The sequence below is a fragment of the Molossus molossus genome, unplaced genomic scaffold, assembly GCF_014108415.1.
Source record: "Molossus molossus isolate mMolMol1 unplaced genomic scaffold, mMolMol1.p scaffold_m16_p_3, whole genome shotgun sequence".
NCBI classification, from domain to species: Eukaryota; Metazoa; Chordata; class Mammalia; order Chiroptera; family Molossidae; genus Molossus; species Molossus molossus.
The window spans coordinates 123,935,175-123,953,989 of record NW_023425366.1 but is presented as its reverse complement, the minus strand read 5'-3'; the positions used below and the strand labels follow the sequence as shown (position 1 = coordinate 123,953,989).

The window sequence follows — 18,815 nt, the reverse complement described above, 5'->3', positions numbered from 1 at the left end:
TCGATTTTGTTGTTAATACTCACCTAAGGATATTTTTCTATTGATTTTTTTAGATAGAGTGAAAGGGTCGGAGGGAGGGAGAGAGAGAGAAACACTGATGTGAGACACATCGATTGGTTGCTCCCCCATGCAGGACCCCGGCCGGCCGCTGGGCACAACCCTTGAGTTGGCAGGCCAGTGCTCTAACCACTGAACCACTGGCCAGGGCATGGGCTTTCCTTTTTAAGACTGTAAAGGGAGCCCTGGCCGGTTTGGTTCAGTGGTTAGAGTGTTGTCTGTGGTCCAGAGAGACCCAGGTTCGGTTCCCACTAAGGGCATGTACTTCGGTTGCAGTTTGTCCTCGGCCCTGGTTGGGTCGTGCGGGCGACAGCCACTCCATGTGTCCCTTTCACGTAGATGTTTCTCTCTCTCTCTCTCTCTCTCTCTCTCTTCCTCTCTCACCTTCCCGCTCTGTCTGAATAAAAAAGAAAAAGAATGTAAAGGGATTCCAAAGCCAAACAATTGAGAACCACTGGTCTAATATTTGTTTTTTAATAGGTTGGACATAATGTCTAAACAAGGTCCCTACCAGCAGCTCAAAGATGCGATGATCTTCCCAGTTTAACCTGTAGGATATGGGACCTTGGGTGAAGGTGACTAAGAAACATACCAAACACGCCTTGACCGCTCGCTCCGACATGCTGAATGCTGAGTCACAAAGAAGGGGACGTCTGAGCCGGTCTCCTTGGCTCAGACTGCGACATGAGGGGGCACATCTGGCCTCTGCACCTCACTTGGTGGCGCTGGGCTTAGCAGGCGGGGTGCCGCGGGCGTGTCCGCAGTGCGGCCAGCGCGCCCGCACCAGGAGACTTGCAGCGGTTCAAGCCCCGCCGACTGGCGCCGGGGTCAAGTCCCGCAGGCCGCGCAACGACCCGGTCTCACAGGCGCGAAACCACCTCGGAGGCAAAACTGTAGAAAGTGAAGATCGCTACCAGTCGTTTAGAATAACCCCGTTGCTACGCAACATTTTCCTTATTCATATAATCGCCTCTTCTGCTGCGAAAGGAGTATTCGGTTTAGGGAACTTTTTGGATAAATAGATTAAGTTCCTTTGGTTACTGTCTGCTTGATTTGTACCACAATTCTCGCAGCTATTTGAGGGGGAAAATGAGGCAAAAGCCCGTAGTTTACGCAAATCTACGCCTCGAAACTGGGCGGCGCTCAGCAGCTCCCCTAAAGGCCACAGTCGCCAACACCTCGGGCGCCCGAGTTTGCTCCGGAGCGCGGGCCGAGACGTCAACGGCTGGGTGGCTAACGTGCGCGCATGCGTTCTCCTGCCGGGGAGCCTTTTTCTCGCAGGACTCTGAGGCGAGCCCTAGAGGGCGGGATAGTTGCAAGCCGCAGCAGGGGCTTCCGGCGGCTAATAGCCATGATTGGTGGAGCCTAAGAAAGGGGCGGGGCACCGGGAAATTCGAATGAGAGAGGCGGACCAAAGGAGATAGTGGAATGGACGCCGGGGTCCCGGCGCAGCTGATGCGACGCGAGATGGCGGCGGCGACCTCAGGTACGTGAGCCCGGCCTGGGCTGGGCGCCAAAGTCTGGAGCCTGGTGGGGTAATGCGTCGGAATCCGATCTGGGTTCCGGGGGTTGTCCCGGAGGGGCGCGGGGACAGGCGGCAAAAGGTGAGAGTCGCAAGCTGGTCAGCCCACCTCGCTCTTTCCGTCTCACTGTTTCCTACTCTCCGCGCGGAGCCTTAAAGCCTCATTTGAGTCCAGCGTACTTTTCCTCTGTGAGCTTCAGTTTCTTTGTAAAATGGGGACGATGGCCCTATCTCAGGAGAGTATGTGAGTAAGCAAGCGAAAAGTGGCAAACACTCCAACCGTGAGGACAAAAAGAAGGGAGCTGCATGGAGATCCCTGAGAGAGGTAAGAGGACAGGTCGCAGTTTAGACGGACTGCAGCTGGGTGTGAGTTGACAGCGTAAGATGTACTGATACCACAGAAAAGAGAAATAAGGGGCTGTTTTCTTTCACTTTAGCCGTGGAGGTCAATGCTGTTTTAGGGTTGGAAAGACTGTTAGCACATTCAGAATCTTGTATGTATTTGTTTACATAAGTGTCTGCTCTCTTCCTGTAGACTGAATTCTGGTCAGTGGTTATGGTGGGCACCACAGTAATTTATTTCGAGTCCCTGTTTGTCAGGCCCTGTGGAGAAACAACGCTACCTAATAGAATGACAAACACATGTTGAGCCCTTGCTAGGTGCCAGGCACAACTGTAAACACTAGATGGTGATGAATCATTTAATCTCCACATAATGCTATGAGGTGGTTTACTATTATTGTCTTTGTTTTACAGGTGAGGAAACTGAGGCATAGATGGATTAGATAGATTGCTAAAAGTTAACATAACTGATAGATATTGGGGTCTTGAATTCACACTCAGGCAATCTGACTCTGGAGCCTCTGCTCTTAACCATTATGTCGAAGTACATAAAATTCCTGCTGTCTGAGCACAACCTGCTCTTATCCTTCCAAGACCCACTGTGTCTGATACATAGTAGGTATCATAAAAACACTTGACTGAATACAGTCCCTTCCATAGAGGAGCTTATAGTCTGTTTTAGTAGCTAGACAGTCATATAAACATAATAACATGAAAAGCAATGAGAGAGATATATAAACTGCTGCAGAGAGTACAGAATCCGAAGTAAACCCTTGGGTAATCTGGAAGAACTTTATTAAGGAAGTGATACTTGAGGTGTGTTTCAAGGTTTGGGTAGGAGTTTGCCAGACCTTGGTGGAGCAAAAACACTGTCAAGTGATTTCTTATTTATGATGTAAAGGGAAGCCAAAGATGCTTTCTTTGGCTATATTTCCTCATCATAAAAGAGGGAAGAGTTAAGTTGAATGAAACTTGGGACTTGTGGGAGAGGGGAAAATTAGAAGAAATAAGTGCTAGCCTCGCCCAACCTCAAAGCTGCTTTTACTATGAAGGGAAGAGACTCTTGTCCTGTAAGCAGTTGTTTACATGGTGCCTCTTCTTCTCCTGGACCTGTGAGCTTTGGGGTAAGAATAGCAGTGAACCACTTTTATCATGAAAACAGGAAATGAACAAGTTAATGGTTTATGTTTGTTTATTCATCAAATCTTAATTTGTTCAGCAAATACCCTCTGAGAGCCTACTCTGTGCTAGGTATTATGAATATAAAGGTGAGCAGAGTAAGATTTGTTTTCACTGAGTTTACAGTTAGATGGAGAAGACAGACAAATATGCAGTTACAGTGGCGTGTGATTAGTGCTTGGATGGAGCCGTGTGCTTAAATCGAGCCATGGGTGCACCTAACTGAGCCTTAGTGGGGCAGTCATTTTACAAGGGAAGGTTTTTTTAGAGAAAGTAAGGTGTGTTTACCTCAGTTACTTGGTAGGGGTGAATGGGGTACAGAAAATATTCCAGGGAGATAGACTAGCATGTGTAAAGGCCCAAAGGTGGGAACGAACTTGGTGTGTTGTGGGAACTGAAGGAAATCCATTATGGCTGAGTGCTTACAGTGTAAGAAAGGAAGTAGAGAGAGAATGATTGGAGGGGAGAGACACTAGAGGCAAGGAGACCAGTTGGGAGACTGTTGAGATGATGATGACCTTGGCAAAGATTGTGCAGTGGGAATAAAGAGAAGTAGACGCGTTTAAAAAGGTAGAATTGACATATGTAATGAATAACTGATGTGGGAAATGAGAGAGAAGGTGAAGTTAAGAAAGATTCCCATCTTTGTGTTGGTACCTTTCATTTCTGTTAGAGAGCATAGAAGGAGGAGGATGTCGCAGAGATGGGGAAGAGTTCAGTTTAGGACAGTTGGAGTTCCAAGTACTTTCGAACCTTATAATCTGGCAGGGCAGCAGCCTGGAATGTAGATCTGAAGAGTTCAGGAGAGAGCTCTGGTGTGGAGGTGTCAGTTAGGATTAATAAGCTTTAAGATGGTAATTAAAGCCAAGAGAGCAGGTGACCATGCCCATGAAATGAATCAGAGTAGTGGTTCTTAACTAGGGGCAGTTTTGTTTCCAATGCGGACATTTGTTTCCCATGGAGTTATTTTTGGTTGTTACAGTTGGGGAGAGAGGTGGCACAAAATGCTACTGGCTTATGTGTTCAGCATGCATGCTAAATACCCTACAATGCACAGGACAGCCCCACCACAAGAATTATTCAGCCCAAAATGTCAGTAGTGCCAAACTGAGCAAACCTGGTCTAGAGAGAAGAGAGAAGGAGCCTAGAAAAAAACAGTTAAGAATGGCAGAAATTGAGAAGGCGTGAACAGTGTAGGTGGCATGGAAAATAAGGGAAAAGTATATTTCCCAAAGGAAAACAGATCAGGGTGTTGAATACTGCTGGGAAGTCAGATAGGAAGGGGATCAAGCATGTCTACTGGATTCAGCAGTAAGGAGTTCATTGCTAACCCTGCTGAATGGTGAGAGCAGAAACAAGTTGCTGCCTTGAGAAGTGAGTAGCAAGAGAAGTAGTGTAATGATAACAGTAGCTAACATTTACTGAGCACTTGCTGCCAGCACTGTGCTAAACATTGTATGTACATTTTTTCTTTGACTCCTCACAATCTTATGAGGTTACTGTTGTTATATTTTATTTTTTTAAATCCTCACCCGGATATTTTTCCATTTATCTTCAGATAGAGCAAGAGGATGGGAGAGAAAAAGAAAGAGAGAAACATTGATATGAGAGAGACACATTGACTGGTTACCACCCACACTACCCCAGCCGGGATTGGGGACAAATGGCAACCAAGGTACGTGCCCTTGGCCAGAATCGAACCCAGGACTGTTTGGTCCACAGGCTGACAACTCTAACCGCTGAGCCAAACCTACCAGGACAGTTATTTTTATTTTTATTTTTTTAATATTTATTTATTTTATTTTTGTTACAGATGTTTCTCCTTTTTTACCCCATTGACACCCTCTTCCCCACCTCTTCCCCACCCCCCCAGCCCCAGCTTTGTTGTCCATGTCCATTGGTTATGCATACATGCATATAAGTTCTGTGGTTTATCTCTTTCCTCCCCCCACCACCACTTCTTCTGAGGGTTGTCAGTCTGTACCCTACTTCCATGTCTCTGGGTCTACCCTATTCCTCAGACTGTTATGATCATTATATTCCACAAATAAGTGAGATCATGTGGTATTTGTCTTTCTCTGCTTGGCTTGTTTCACTGAGGATAATATTTTCCAGGTCCCTCCATGTCGTCTCAAAGGATAAGAGATCTTTCTTTCTTACAGCTGCATAGTACTCCATTTTGTATATGTACCACAACTTTTTTATTTATTTATTTATTTTTAATCCTCACCCGAGGACACTTTTCTATTTTTTGTTCAGATAGAGTGGAAGGGAGAGAGAGAGAGAAACATCGACGTGAAAGGGACACATCGAGTGGTTGCCACCCGCAAGACCCAACCAGGGCGAGGGACAAACTGCAATGAGGTATATGCCCTTAGCGGGAACCGAACTCGGGTCTCTCTGGACCACAGGCCAGCGCTCTAACCGCTGAGCCAAACTGGCCAGGGCTGTACCACAACTTTTTTATCCATTCGTCTACTGATTGACACTTGGGCTGTTTCCAGATCTTAGCTATTGTAAATAGTGCTGCTATGAACATGGGGGTACATATATTCTTTTTGATTGGTGTTTCAGGCTGCTTAGGGTATATTCCTAGAAGTGGGATCACTGGGTCAAATGGCAATTCAATTTTTAATTTTTTGAGGTAATACCATAGTGTTTTCCATAGTGGCTGCGCCAGTCTGCATTCCCACCAGCAGTGTACTAGAGTCAGGGCAGTTATTTTTTTATATATATTGAGATACTGTTATTTTTATAAAGAGAAATTGAGTCTTGGAGACATTAAGCCTTCCCAAGGGCACACAGTTGGTAGGTGGATCTTGTCTCTGTTTCCAAGGCCCATAGGGATACAAAAATGAAGGGGCTGAGATGGCCTGGGGCATCACATAATGAAATTTGGCATTAGACCTTTCTTTGAAACTCTGTCATTAACTACCTGTTGACCATGGACAAGTTAGCTAATGTCTCTATACTGAGGTTTCCTCATTTGAAAAATGGGGGATAAATATAAAACATTTACTGAGCTTTTACCAAGAACCAAGCCCTTTTACATGAATTACCTTTTTTACTGCCTTAATAATCCAACGGGTAGGTATTTTTATTTATTCCCATTTTACAGGTGTGGAAATTAAGGCTCAGGAATAGAAAATTATTTCTTTAGGTTATTTAGTTAGTTGTAAGTGGTAGAGTTGGGATTTGAACCCAGGCTACCTTACCTTGAATAATGAACCTACTTACTGTATGATAGTTATTGTGTTAGAATTTTATATGTTACTTCTTTTAATCCTCATTAAGCCCTTCCAAGGCCCACCCCATTCTATAGACAAAGAAACCGGGGCAATTAGATGTCAAGTCACTTGATCAAGGTCACAAGCTAATAATTGAGAATTTAATTTCTACTTACTTGCTGCTGACTTTCGGGATTGCCATGAGGATCACATGAAAACTACATGTGCTTTGTAAACCATAAAGTAAGAAATGGTAAAATTAGCTTTATTTGTCAGGTGAAGGAACAGAGGCCCAGTTTTGAAATAGGCCATCTGCTTATGGGTAAGTTTTACTTATGTATAAGATTCTAGGGGTAGTCTTTCCACCTTTTTGTCTTACTGTTTCTGTGCTGGCTGATACATACCAGCCTCTTGCCTTATATGAGGCCTGTGGCTCCCAACAACCAGCTGTTACAACCAGCAAAAAGGAGAGTCAGAGCTGCCAAGAACTTTCCTAGTTGGTACACAATAGGGAGGTAATACGGCATCCTCATTAAAAACCAGATTTTGGGAGGTGAAGAGATTGAGGCTTGAATTTTGCTGTTAGTTGTGAACTACAGTATGGTATTCTCCAACATAAATTAGAGAAATACTCTCCTCATAAAATTTTTTTTTCCAGCTCATTTAATCCTTACAAAAATATAGAGGTTCTTTTCTAGTTTTATCTTCATGTGTTTTCTAATGATACTCAATCTTTTTATTTATTTATTTTTTTATTTTTTATCCTCACCTGAGGACATTCTTTGCATTTATCTTCAGATAGAGTGGGAGGGAGAGAGGGAGGGAGAGAGAGAGAAACATCAATGTGAGAGAGACATATTGAGTGGTTGCCACCCACACGACTCCAACCGGGGCCGGGGACAAACTGCAACCGAGGTACATGCCCTTAGCGGGAACTGAACCCGGGTCTCTCTGGTCTGTGGGTCAACACTAACCGCTGAGCCAAACAGGCCAGGGCTCAATCTTTTTTATTTTTTATTTATTTATTTATTTATTTTTTTATCCTCACCCGAGGACATTTTTCCATTTTTTGTTCAGGTAGAGTGGGAGGGAGAGAGAGGAACAGAGAGAGAGAGAGAAACATCGATGTGAAAGGAACACATCGAGTGGCTGCCACCCACACAACCGACCAGGGCCGGGGACAAACTGCAACTGAGGTACGCGCCCTTAGCGGGAACCGAACCCGGGTCTCTCAGGACCGCAGGCCGACACTCTAACTGCTGAGCCAAACCGGCCAGGGCTCTTTTTTATTTTTTTATTTAAAAATATTTATTTTCTTTATTGATATAAGAGAGAGAGAGAAACATCCATGAGAGAGAACATCGATCAGCCGCTTCCTGCATGTCTCCCACGGGGGGTCGGGCCCACAACCTGGGCATGTGCCCTTACCAGGAATTGAATCATTGACCTCTTGGTGCATGGGTTGACTCCCAACCACTGAGCCACACCGGCTGGGCTCAATCTTTTTTTTTTTTTTTTTTTTTTTATCCTCACCCGAGGATATTTTTCCATTTTTTTGTACAGATAGAGTATGGGAGGGAGAGAGAGGAAGGGAGAGAGAGAGAGAAACATCGACGTGAAGGGACACATCGAGTGGCTGCCACCCGCACGACCAACCAGGGCCGGGGACAAACTGCAACCGAAGTACGTGCCCTTAGCGGGAACCGAACCCGGGTCTCTCCGGACCGCAGGCCGACGCTCTAACCGCTGAGCCAAACCGGCCAGGGCTCAATCTTTTTTTTAATGATTCAGATTTAATTATCAAGAGCATACTAAACAGCCCTGGCTGGTGTGGCTCAGCAGTTAGAGTGTTGGCCCTTGGACCAGAGTCGTGGGTTCAATTCCTGGTCAAGAGCATGTACCTTGGTTGAGGGTTCAATCCCTGGCCTCATTCAGGGTCGTTCAGGAGGTAACCAATTGATGTATCTCTTTCACATTGATGTTTCTCTCTCTCTCCCTCCCTCCCTCCCTTCTTTCTTCCCATTCTATCTAAAATATCAATGGAAAAATATGTTCAGGTGAGGATTAAAAAAAAAAATACTAAACAGAATACTTACAATAGAGAAGGATTGCATGTAGTGCATTTTGCAAACTAAGCTGAGACAAAAAGAGACTGGGGGCTGCCTCTCAACTGCATCCCTTCCAAACAAAGATGTCCACAGTGCCATTCTTGTTTTTTTTCTTTATTGATTCGAGAGAGAGAGAGAGAGAGAGAAACATTGATGAGTGAGAGAAACATCGATTGGCTGCCTCCTACATGCCCCCCACTGGGGATTTGGCCCACAACCTGGGCCTGGGCCCTGACTGGGAATTGAACCAGCGACCTGTTGGTGCATGGGTCGACGCTCAACCACTGAGCCACACTGGCCAGGCCTATTTTTTTTTTTAATGCAAACATTACAGCATTACAGAACTGTAATTTAGAAAATAAACCTGCATAATCCCCCATTAAGAGAAGGCCATCATTAAACAGTTTGGTGTGTGTGTGTGTGTATCTGTGTAAACCCCAGGTAAGAAATAGAGGCACGGAAAAGTCAGTTCATTGAGTGGTTTTAGGTGGGGGCAAACATCATCTCTTAATCCTTAGAGCAACCCTGTCAGGTGCTGGTCTACTATACCTTGGCAGTTCAAAGTATATTCCACCAACAGCAGCAGCAGCAGCAGCATCACCTGGGAGTTTGCTAAAAATGCAGAATCTCAGGCATCACGCCAAGTACTGAAGCTAGATCTGTATTTTAACTAGATCTTCTAGGTTATTTGTGTGCACATTACAGTCTATACCCATTGGACCTACTTGAAGAGCAGGGAAGGAACTGAGGCCAGCTTGGGGCCACCCACAGAACAGCCAGGGTGGAAAAAGAGCTTCTTGAATGAGCTGTGGCCACTGACCCTCCCAGTGGTATCCCCCAGGGCCCCAGCCTCCAAGCTTTCTTCCCTATCCTTGGTTATGGAGGTCTTTAGTCTTCTAAGATGCTGCAGTTTTAATTTACTTTTAGGCTTTGCTTATTCCTCCTACGAAGAGCAAAAAAGACAATAGAGGTTATGATATAAGATAAAGTATTGGTCACATGGCCCGCGTATAAAATACCAAGGTGCTCACAAGAACTGCTGTATCTCTGTGAGCTTCTTTGATAAAATGGGACTAACAGAACCTATCTTTCAGGAACACCGTGTGTGCCTGGCATGCAGTCAGTGCTTAATAAATGTTAATGTTAGCTAAGTACACGATATGATTTATAGTCCCAGACCTATATATAATTTTTCTCCTCTAATGCCCCCAACATACTCTGCCTGAGACCATGTATTTGATTCATTTTTTTCTTCCATCTTGCCCTTCTCTGCTCACCCTCACTAACAGAACACACACAGAGTGCCTCACCAGTTCTCCAAGAGGTCCCATGCTTTCACACCTCTATGCTTTTTGCATATGCCATTCCTTCTGCCTGGAATGCTTGGCTGAAGGATGAAGCTCCTATTCATCCTTCAAAGCTCAGCTATGCCAAATACCTCCTCCTCTAACACTCCTCCCCTTACCTCTCAGCAAAGCTGGTCTCTACTTCCTCTGTGCTGCACCATCCTTCATGCTAAATCTTATCTTTTCTCCTCCAGGAGCTGGTCGCTGTCGGCTAAGCAAGGTAGGGGCTGTCCGGCGCCCACCTCCAGCTCGAGTAAGGGTGGCTGTACGACTGAGGCCATTTGTAGATGGAACATCTGGAGCAAATGATACTCCCTGTGTACGGGGCCTCGACAGCTATTCTCTAGAGATTGCTAACTGGAGGAACCACCAGGAGACTCTCAAATACCAGTAAGATTCAGCCCTTCTTTCTTCCCATCCCTCTCTCTCCTAGCCCTGCTCACATTGTCACTTGCCCACATAGTTTCTCATGCCTGCTTCCTCAGGATCCTTGCTCTTTCAAAGCTAAGCTCAGCTTTGTTCCCCATACCTTCATTTGTTAATTCAGGAAATGTTCACAGGTTCCCATTGTGATGGGTCCTGTGTAGGATACTGTACTGTGGGGAAAACTGGAGGCTGAATCAGACATATATTACTATTCACAGTTTTGTGGGGGAAATAAACACAGAGTGGGGAAGGAGCAACAAAGGTGAGCAGGGAAGTCCCACCTAGGATTTGGAGGATGTGTGGGAAGGGTTGGGGGACCATAAACCAGCCAACCAACCCAGGCTGCAACTCTGTGATGTTAGAGAAGACTACCCAGATTTGGGGGACAGAACTCACAAGGGCAGTTACTTTAAAATTCTGTTGGAGATTTAAAGTTCAGACTCTTTACCTTATCATCCTAGGCCAGGAGGTGGCAAACTACAACCTGCAGGAGTTTGACCAGGAGATTTTATAATAAAACTTAATTGGAACATAACCATGTTCATTTATTTACATATTTTCTAAGGCTGCTTCCCAGTGGCAGGATTGAGTAGTTGTGAAAGGAACCATATGGCCCACAAAGCCCATAATATTTACTATCTGGCTTTTTTTTTCAATGTGTGTGTGTGTGTGTGTATTTAATCCTCACCTGAAGATATGTTTTTCTATTGATTTTAGAGAGAGAGGAAGGGATAGGAAGAGAGAGAGAAACATTGATCGGTTGCCTCCTGACACTTTTTTTTTTTTTTGGTACATGCCCCTAGTGGGAACCGAACCCGGGACTCCCTGGTCCTCAGGCCGACACTCCAACCGCTAAGCCAAACAGGCCAGGGCGATTGGTTGCCTCCTGTACGCACACCAACTGGAGACTGAATTTGCAACCTGGGTATGTGCCCTGACCGAGAATCGAACCTGCACAGCCTTTTGGTGTATGGGACGATGCTCCAACCAACTGAGCCTAGACTGGCCAGGGCCATATATATTTTATAAAAATATATATATATATATTTTTTTAATTCTCACCCGAAGATATGTTATTATTGATTTTAGAGAGAGAGGAAGGGAGAGCGAGAGAGAGAGAGAAACATTGATATAAGAGCAAAACATCGATTCGTTGCCTCCCTTATGTGCCCCAAATGGGGACTGAACCTGCAACCTAAGTATGTGCCCTGACCGGGATTAAACCCGCGACCTTTCTGTGTATGGGATGACTTTCCAACCAACTGAGCCACACTGGCCAGGGCTACTGTCTGGCTTTTTACAGAAAATTTTACCAATCTTGTTCCAGGCCCTTGACAATTTGGCTTTAATTTCTTTCCAGCCTCATCTGTCAAATACACATTATAGTCCACTTACATTAATCCCTGCTGTGGCCTCAGCCATAGCTTCTCCATCAGAGTGCAGTGAATAAACTATAGGTGTGTTGAGTCTCATCTAGTCATAAGCAGCATCCTCTAATTACTCCATTAGAGTGTACAAATACTACTTTCTGTATATACTGTGATGTAAGAAAGATTGGGAAGCCCTGCCCTTTCATACCATATTTTGTCTGTGTGCTATTTTTGATACTTAGAATGTCTTTCTCTTCTCTGGCAAAATCTTCCCTCCTCAAGCAGAATCAGTTACTTCTAGTGCATTCGTTGTTTACTGAATCACAGAAAAGTATGGGTTTCTATCCGTCTTAACATACTGCAGAACTCCCGAGAGCAGGGACATCAGATTCATCTCTGTATTCCTAACACCAGTATAGGGACTGGGAAAGAATAGGTGTTCAGTTGGTCTTTCAGGGGTCTTCATGTAAGATAAGGGATAGACTCTTTTAAATCTGAGGCCAGTATTTTCCTCTAGGTCTGGGTGAGATTGAAACCCTCCATTAATTTCCTCTTTTCTTCCTGCCTGCAGGTTTGATGCCTTCTATGGGGAGAGGAGTTCTCAGCAGGACATCTATGCCGGATCAGTGCAGCCCATCTTAAGGCACTTGCTGGAAGGGCAGAATGCTAGTGTGCTTGCTTATGGGCCCACAGGGGCAGGTAAGGGAGCCAGATAAGGATAGCTATGGGATAGAAAGGGCTACGGAGTGGGGAGGAAAATCTCACAACTCTCTCCATTCTTTTTCCAGGGAAGACACACACAATGCTGGGCAGCCCAGAGCAACCCGGAGTGATTCCCCGGGCTCTCATGGACCTCCTACAGCTCACAAGGGAGGAGGGCGCTGAGGGCCGGCCATGGTCCCTCTCTGTCACTATGTCCTACTTAGAGATCTACCAGGAAAAGGTGAGGCCCGCTCTGGTTGGGGAGGAGAGAGAGACAAAGGATCAAAGTAAGACCTAGTTCCAAAACCTGGAGCTCTGTTGTAGCAAGGACCCAAGACCTGGAAAAACAGAGGCTGGGGTGGCAGATAGTACAACTTTGAGAATCCAGCAGATAAAAGGAGACTGATCCCCAGGAAGTAAGCAGCCTAGAAAATTGGCCCTCTCACTGTTGCCAACAGGTATTAGATCTTTTGAACCCTGCATCCGGAGACCTGGTGATCCGAGAAGATTGTCGAGGAAACATACTGATTCCAGGCCTCACACAGAAGCCCATCACTAGCTTTGCTGATTTTGAGCAGCACTTCCTGCCAGCCAGTCGAAATCGGACTGTAGGAGCCACCCGGCTCAACCAGCGCTCCTCCCGAAGTCATGCTGTGCTCCTGGTTAAGGTGAGGCCCGCTGATGGGTGGACCTGGGAAGTCCCTTGAGCCTGAGCTAAGCTTGGGGCCCTTGTTCTTTACCCTAGGTGGATCAACGGGAGCGCTTGGCCCCATTTCGCCAGCGGGAGGGGAAACTCTACCTGATTGATTTGGCTGGCTCAGAGGACAATCGGCGCACAGGCAACAAGGGCCTGAGGCTGAAGGAGAGCGGAGCCATCAACTCCTCTCTCTTCGTACTGGGCAAGGTGGTGGATGCACTGAACCAGGGCCTTCCTCGTGTGCCTTACCGGGACAGCAAGCTCACTCGCCTATTGCAGGTCAGACCACCCATACTAGGGTAAAAGGGGCTGGAGGAGGAGGTTCTTGGGCTTCCTCAGGGGTTAGGAAACAGGAGTCAAGGAATGGAAACATGGGACCTTCTGACCAGCCCATCCTGCCCAATCCCCATCCTTCAGGACTCTCTGGGTGGCTCGGCCCACAGTATCCTCATTGCCAACATTGCCCCCGAGAGATGCTTCTATCTAGACACAGTCTCTGCACTCAACTTTGCTGCCAGGTCCAAGGAGGTGATCAATCGACCTTTTACCAATGAGAGCCTACAGCTTCATGGTAAGGACTGGGGTTGGCAGGAATGAAAAGGCCGTTCTGGACAATTAGGGGTTTGCTGAATTCATCAAGCAGTAGCACAGAGGCTGACGTAACCCCCACCCCATTCTTTCTTTAGTCTTGGCACCTGTTAAACTGTCTCAGAAAGAACTGGTAGGCCCTTCAGAGGCAAAGAGAGCCCGAGGCCCCGAAGAAGAGGAGATTGGGAATCATGAGCCCCCGGCACCTCCAGCCTCTGCTTCTCAGAAATTCAGGTGAGCAGATGGAGAGAGACCTTGGGCATACTCCCTTTCCTGTGTCTGGATTGGGTGCAGAGCAGCAGTGGGTTTAGCCTGTCAGATCCTTGAGCCGTGAATCTGTTCCTCTCCTGGTACTGCTGCCTGGAGCCCTCCAGAGGCTTCCTACTTGAACATTTAGCCCCCTTCCTCTCTATTTTCCAAACTCTTTAGGCAAAAACCTTATATTTTGGGGCAGCTGTTTCAAGGACAAGTACTTTTGCTTCTGGCTCAAGGAATAATCAGATCAGGTCTTTCAGGTCCAGAGGATAAGAGCAAAACAAAGGAGACAAGGAAGAGATAAAGAGATACGTCTTGCTGAGACCTCTAAGTCTGTGTGTTAGAGTCCAATCTCTTCTTGATTCTCCAAGGAGCGGGTTGTTATAACATTGTCCTGCTTCTACCCTCAATCCAAACAAAGCCTCTCTAAACTGAGTCCCTTCTGTGTGTGACCAATCCCCCCACCCCCTTTCTGATAGCCTCCTAACCCAGTATGCACTAATCCTCAGGTCACCTCTGTTTAGTGGCCTTGCTTTCTGTGTCTCACTACCTCCCCTCCCTAACTCTAAGGAGCCAAATGCAGTTTTAATTTTTCCTTGTTTCTACTGAGCCCAAATAAAGCCTCTCTAAACTGTATACTGAATAGAGGTGAAGTGAGGAGGCTAAGGATTAGTGCCCCAGGGGGCTGTTGTACCTGAGGAAGGATGACATACATAAAAATGTGCTTGTTCACTCAGAAACTTATCTTTCAATCTTGTCTTCTCCAGCCATTCGCCACCTTTCCTACATGCACAAACTCATACATACTTGCACATCCGTATCACATGTGAACAGGCAAGGTCTCTGCCAAGTAGGTATTCTGAGGGTGAGCTCAGAGATGGGGCAGATCAGACCTAGTCAGACCCTGACGTCAGAGGGCTCACATTTTAGTAGGGGAAATAAGACAGAAACATCAGTATATGATGCAAGGTAGGTAGTACAGAGGATACTAAGGAAGGAGAAGCTGCTTGTTCTGTAAAAGCCTGGTAGGAAATAATAACTTCTAACGTTCACCCATATTTTCTGATCTTGTTCTTCCTAGGCACTTGCGCACAAAGAACAAGGCAGTCTCTATCCCTGAGGAGCTAGTTCAGAGTGTAGGAATAAAGATGCACAATCAAGTTGGGCATCATGGGAAAGGTGGCATTAAATTCACTTTGATTACTGAGATCAGATGTTAGGGGAAAAAATTCCAGACAGAGGAACAGATGCTAGGCATTATGCTCAGGACTCTACTTGATAGGTCTTTCCTACTGCCCACAGGAGAAAGCCTTGGCATTTGAGGTCTTCAGTGGCTTTCAAAGCCCTGTTGAAGATGACCTCCTCTGGGAAGCTTCCCTGACTGCTCCTCCAAATGGACAGGCACACGGGCCCTGAATTCGTGGAACTCTCATGTTCATTAAATGCTCGCTCTCATCTGGTATCCCTGAGAGGTTACTCGGGCAGGTAGTGATCCATCTCTACACAACATCCACTGAGTCTGGATGATTTGCTCAGAATTGTCCAAGTTAACACCAAGGTTCTGGAACCACATAATATACCAAGTTAAGGCATGATGAGGGGAATAGAGGGTGATGAGAGAAGAGGTATATAGAGAGTAACCTCTGTCTGCTCAGCCCCCTACAGAAGCTAAGTAGCATGGACCCGGCCATGCTGGAGCGCCTCCTAAGTTTGGACCGTCTGCTGGGCTCCCGGGGGACCCAGGGGACCCCTCTGCTGAGCACCCCAAAGCGAGAGCGAATGGTGCTCATGAAGACAGTGGAGGAGAAGGATTTGGAGATTGAAGTAAGTGTTGGAGAGGTGGGGGCTGGGATCCCTGTTGGCCTTGCGAAACAATCTGAGGTTCTTCAGATAAGAACACTGAAAGGCCGGACTGCCATCCAGTTTTCACCCACCACTGGAATCCTTCAGTTTTTCAGCTTCTGCTTGAATGTCCTTAACATTGGCTGAACTTTGAAAAATACTTGAGATCAGATGTGAGGAGGTGAGAGGGGGGAAAAAATTCCAGGTAAAAGGAACAAATGTAAGACATTGCCATTTCTTAAAACCTAGCTCTCAAATTCAGTTAGGACTCACTGATTGAATAGTCCCTTCAGTGTTTCCAAAAAAAGGCTTGTTCCACCTCTGATCATTAGAAAGACCTTAATTATATTGGGTTCCAATTATTTCCTAGTAGCTTCTCCCATTGGTCCTCACCCTTCCTTCTAGTGCCTTGGAGTCCTGCACACTCACTTTCTTAATCCACTGTCTTTTAAACTGCCCTAAAGTTGGTTCTGGGTCACCTCTCTCCCTGATCCTTTCCAACAGAGGCTTAAGATGAAGCAAAAAGAACTGGAAGCCAAAGTGCGGGCCCAGGAAACTCTGGACCCAAAAGAGAAAGAGAATTGCTCTCCCACAATGCTCCGACCCCTTGCCCGCCGCACAGTTACAGTGGCTAAACCCCTCAAAAAGGCTGTGGTGATTCCCCTACAACTGAGTAAGTTTGGCTTGGGGGGCCAGCCAGAAGGGCACAGATAACAGATCTCAGGAGGGAAGAGGTGTTAAGAGCAGTAGTCCTCATGTCACTCATGTCCTGCCACCATATGGCAACCTGGGGATGGGCGAGGAGGATCTGAAATAGAGCTGATGCTCTGCTCTCCGGTGGTTATGAGTACAATGGGATAGGCTGACAAGTGCATGATTGATTATCATGCAAGACCAACTGAGATTACTTTCAAATACTGGTAACTGAAAGGTCATGTGGACACACAACAAAAGAAGTTAACTTGGCGTGGAGGAGAACTGGGGAATCAGAAATGGGAGAACCAAGTGGCTACCAGGGAGGGTGAAAAGTAGCTTCTGTAATGACTCCAGTTCTTTCTTTCAGTTCAGGAGCAGGCAGCATCCCCAAATGCCAACATCCATATCTTGAAGAAGAAAAGCCGCAAGAGAAAGGTGAGAATAACTAGAGGTTTAGGCTATACCTAGAGCCTAGAAATAAGGATTAGTAAGCCGTAGTGGGAAAGCAATGGCCATGGAGTCACACGACCTGTCAGAACATGTATCAGCTATTTATAACTCTTCTAAGTTGCTTATGGTCTGAATACAAATATAACTCATTTCATTTAGGATGAAATGCAGTGTTATGCATGTACCTAGCAGAGTGATTGTCTATTATTTGTTACTTTCCTTTCTTCCTGATAGCTCTCATGCTCAGTAAGTACGTACTAGTTGTGTTGCCTGGGTCCTGCCCTCTACAAACTTAGGAGCCCAAGTAGGAAAACATGACCTAATACTAGAAAACAGGACCTAAACCCTGGAACAATGAAACAACAGTGGAAGAACTACCTCAAAACTAAGATGGCATGGTTGGGGCAGGTGCCACTTATTGAGTCCCTTCTCCTATGTGCTTTCCAGGGTAAAAGAGAGCTTATTCTTTTTTAGAAATGAAGGACCAGATTTAATAGCTTATTCTTTGCTTTATGTTTATTAACTCATTTGACCTTCACGGCAACTCTATTACCATTCTTTTACAAGTTGGATAAAATGAGAATCAGACCAGAAGGAAAGGTTTTTGGACAGACACTTGACAGGAGAGAAAGAGAGGCTGGAGAGGGCCGGTAAGGTAGCTGCTGTTAGTCTCCTATCCTTGGCGGAGAAGTCCAAAGCCCGCAGTGGGCTAAAGAGCAAACTATGCTGTTTTGTCATTCACCTCCCCCTGCCTCATAGTTGGAGTGCCTGGATGCCACAAAGCCGAAGGAAGAGGCTGAGGACTGCTGGGAGCTACAGATCAGTCCAGAGCTACTGGCCCATGGGCGCCAGAAAATACTAGATATACTGAATGAAGGCTCAGCCCGCGATCTGCGCAGCCTGCAGCGCATTGGCCAAAAGAAGGCCCAGCTTATTGTGGGCTGGAGGGAGCTCCACGGCCCCTTCAGCCAGGTAATGGCCAAGGCGGGGCAGCCGTGGAATGGAGTTGGGGTATTTAGGGGGAAGAGTTTGGTACCCTTTAGACCCCTTGTCCATCGCTATTGTCCTGCAGGTGGAGGACTTGGAACATGTGAAGGTCATGTCAGGGAAACAGCTGGAGTCTTTCCTGAAGGTGAGCTCATGGCCTAGCTCCTCCTCTCCCTGGCCTGTGGCCTGTGGCCTGTTCCCTGCCCCCCGGCTCTAACGCAGCCCTCCCCTTCCCTCCTGTTGCAGGCGAACATCTTGGGTCTCGCCGCGGGCCAGCACTGCAGCCCCTCCTGACTGCCAGCTCTTCTTTTCACTTGGCCATTTTTTCCCTTCTTTCAGTCCCTGTATAACCGCTTCTTGTATAAAGACAGTTTTAAGTCCGTTGCTTCAGCCTGATTCTTTGGACTGTGGGGGCGGGGCTGGGGTATAATTGCCCTTGGGACCGGACACAAGCTCCACTGTAACTTCTTTGGGCGCCATCTTTGGGAAAACATGAAGCAGCGCAGGGTTGAGAGTAGACTATTGGAACGGGAAAGGACGGTGGCCGGTAGGAAACAAAAGGCTTACACGAAAGCCTGAGGACAACGACCGTTAGGCGGGCACGCGCTTTAAGTTTAGCTCCACCCCATCCGTGGCCCTGGAGCGCGCTCCCCTTTTCTCCCGCTCATAGACAGCGGTTTTGTGCGCGTGCGCGCGAAATAACGGCCACTGGTGGAGGGGGGTAAAATCTTTTAAGTGGGGGGAAGAGAAGCCACCGTCTCCCGCGCGCCCACCACCTGCGCCATCGTCAGCCAATCAGCGGCCCTCTCAGGGGTCTCGCGCTTGGGACGACTCCGGCTGCTGGGCGGCTCCTCCAGTCCCTCCTCCCGCCAGAGTCCCTCTCCTACCTCCCCCCTCCCGCTGGCCTCGCGCGCGCTCGTGCTCGCGCCTGCTCCAGCCTCTTGTGTGTCCTCGCGCCCCCCGCCCGCCCTCCCCGCGCGCAGTGTGCTCTGCTCCCCCCACCCTCCTCCTCCTTTCCCCC

At 47.0% G+C, this 18,815-nt stretch overlaps 1 protein-coding gene across 1 annotated transcript; it reads left to right on the top strand.

Annotated features, from left to right (window-relative positions):
• The first annotated feature begins 1,447 nt into the window (after positions 1-1,447).
• KIF22 (kinesin family member 22) lies at positions 1,448-18,414 on the top strand. The gene is made up of 14 exons (XM_036279975.1): positions 1,448-1,543; positions 9,976-10,171; positions 12,149-12,276; positions 12,366-12,520; positions 12,738-12,947; positions 13,025-13,255; positions 13,394-13,547; positions 13,663-13,798; positions 15,475-15,643; positions 16,166-16,334; positions 16,725-16,792; positions 17,567-17,779; positions 17,880-17,939; positions 18,041-18,414. The coding sequence occupies exons 1-14, from the start codon at positions 1,486-1,488 to the stop codon at positions 18,086-18,088; spliced, it is 1,995 nt and encodes a 664-aa protein (XP_036135868.1). The 5' UTR covers positions 1,448-1,485; the 3' UTR covers positions 18,089-18,414.
• The last annotated feature ends 401 nt before the right edge of the window (positions 18,415-18,815 follow it).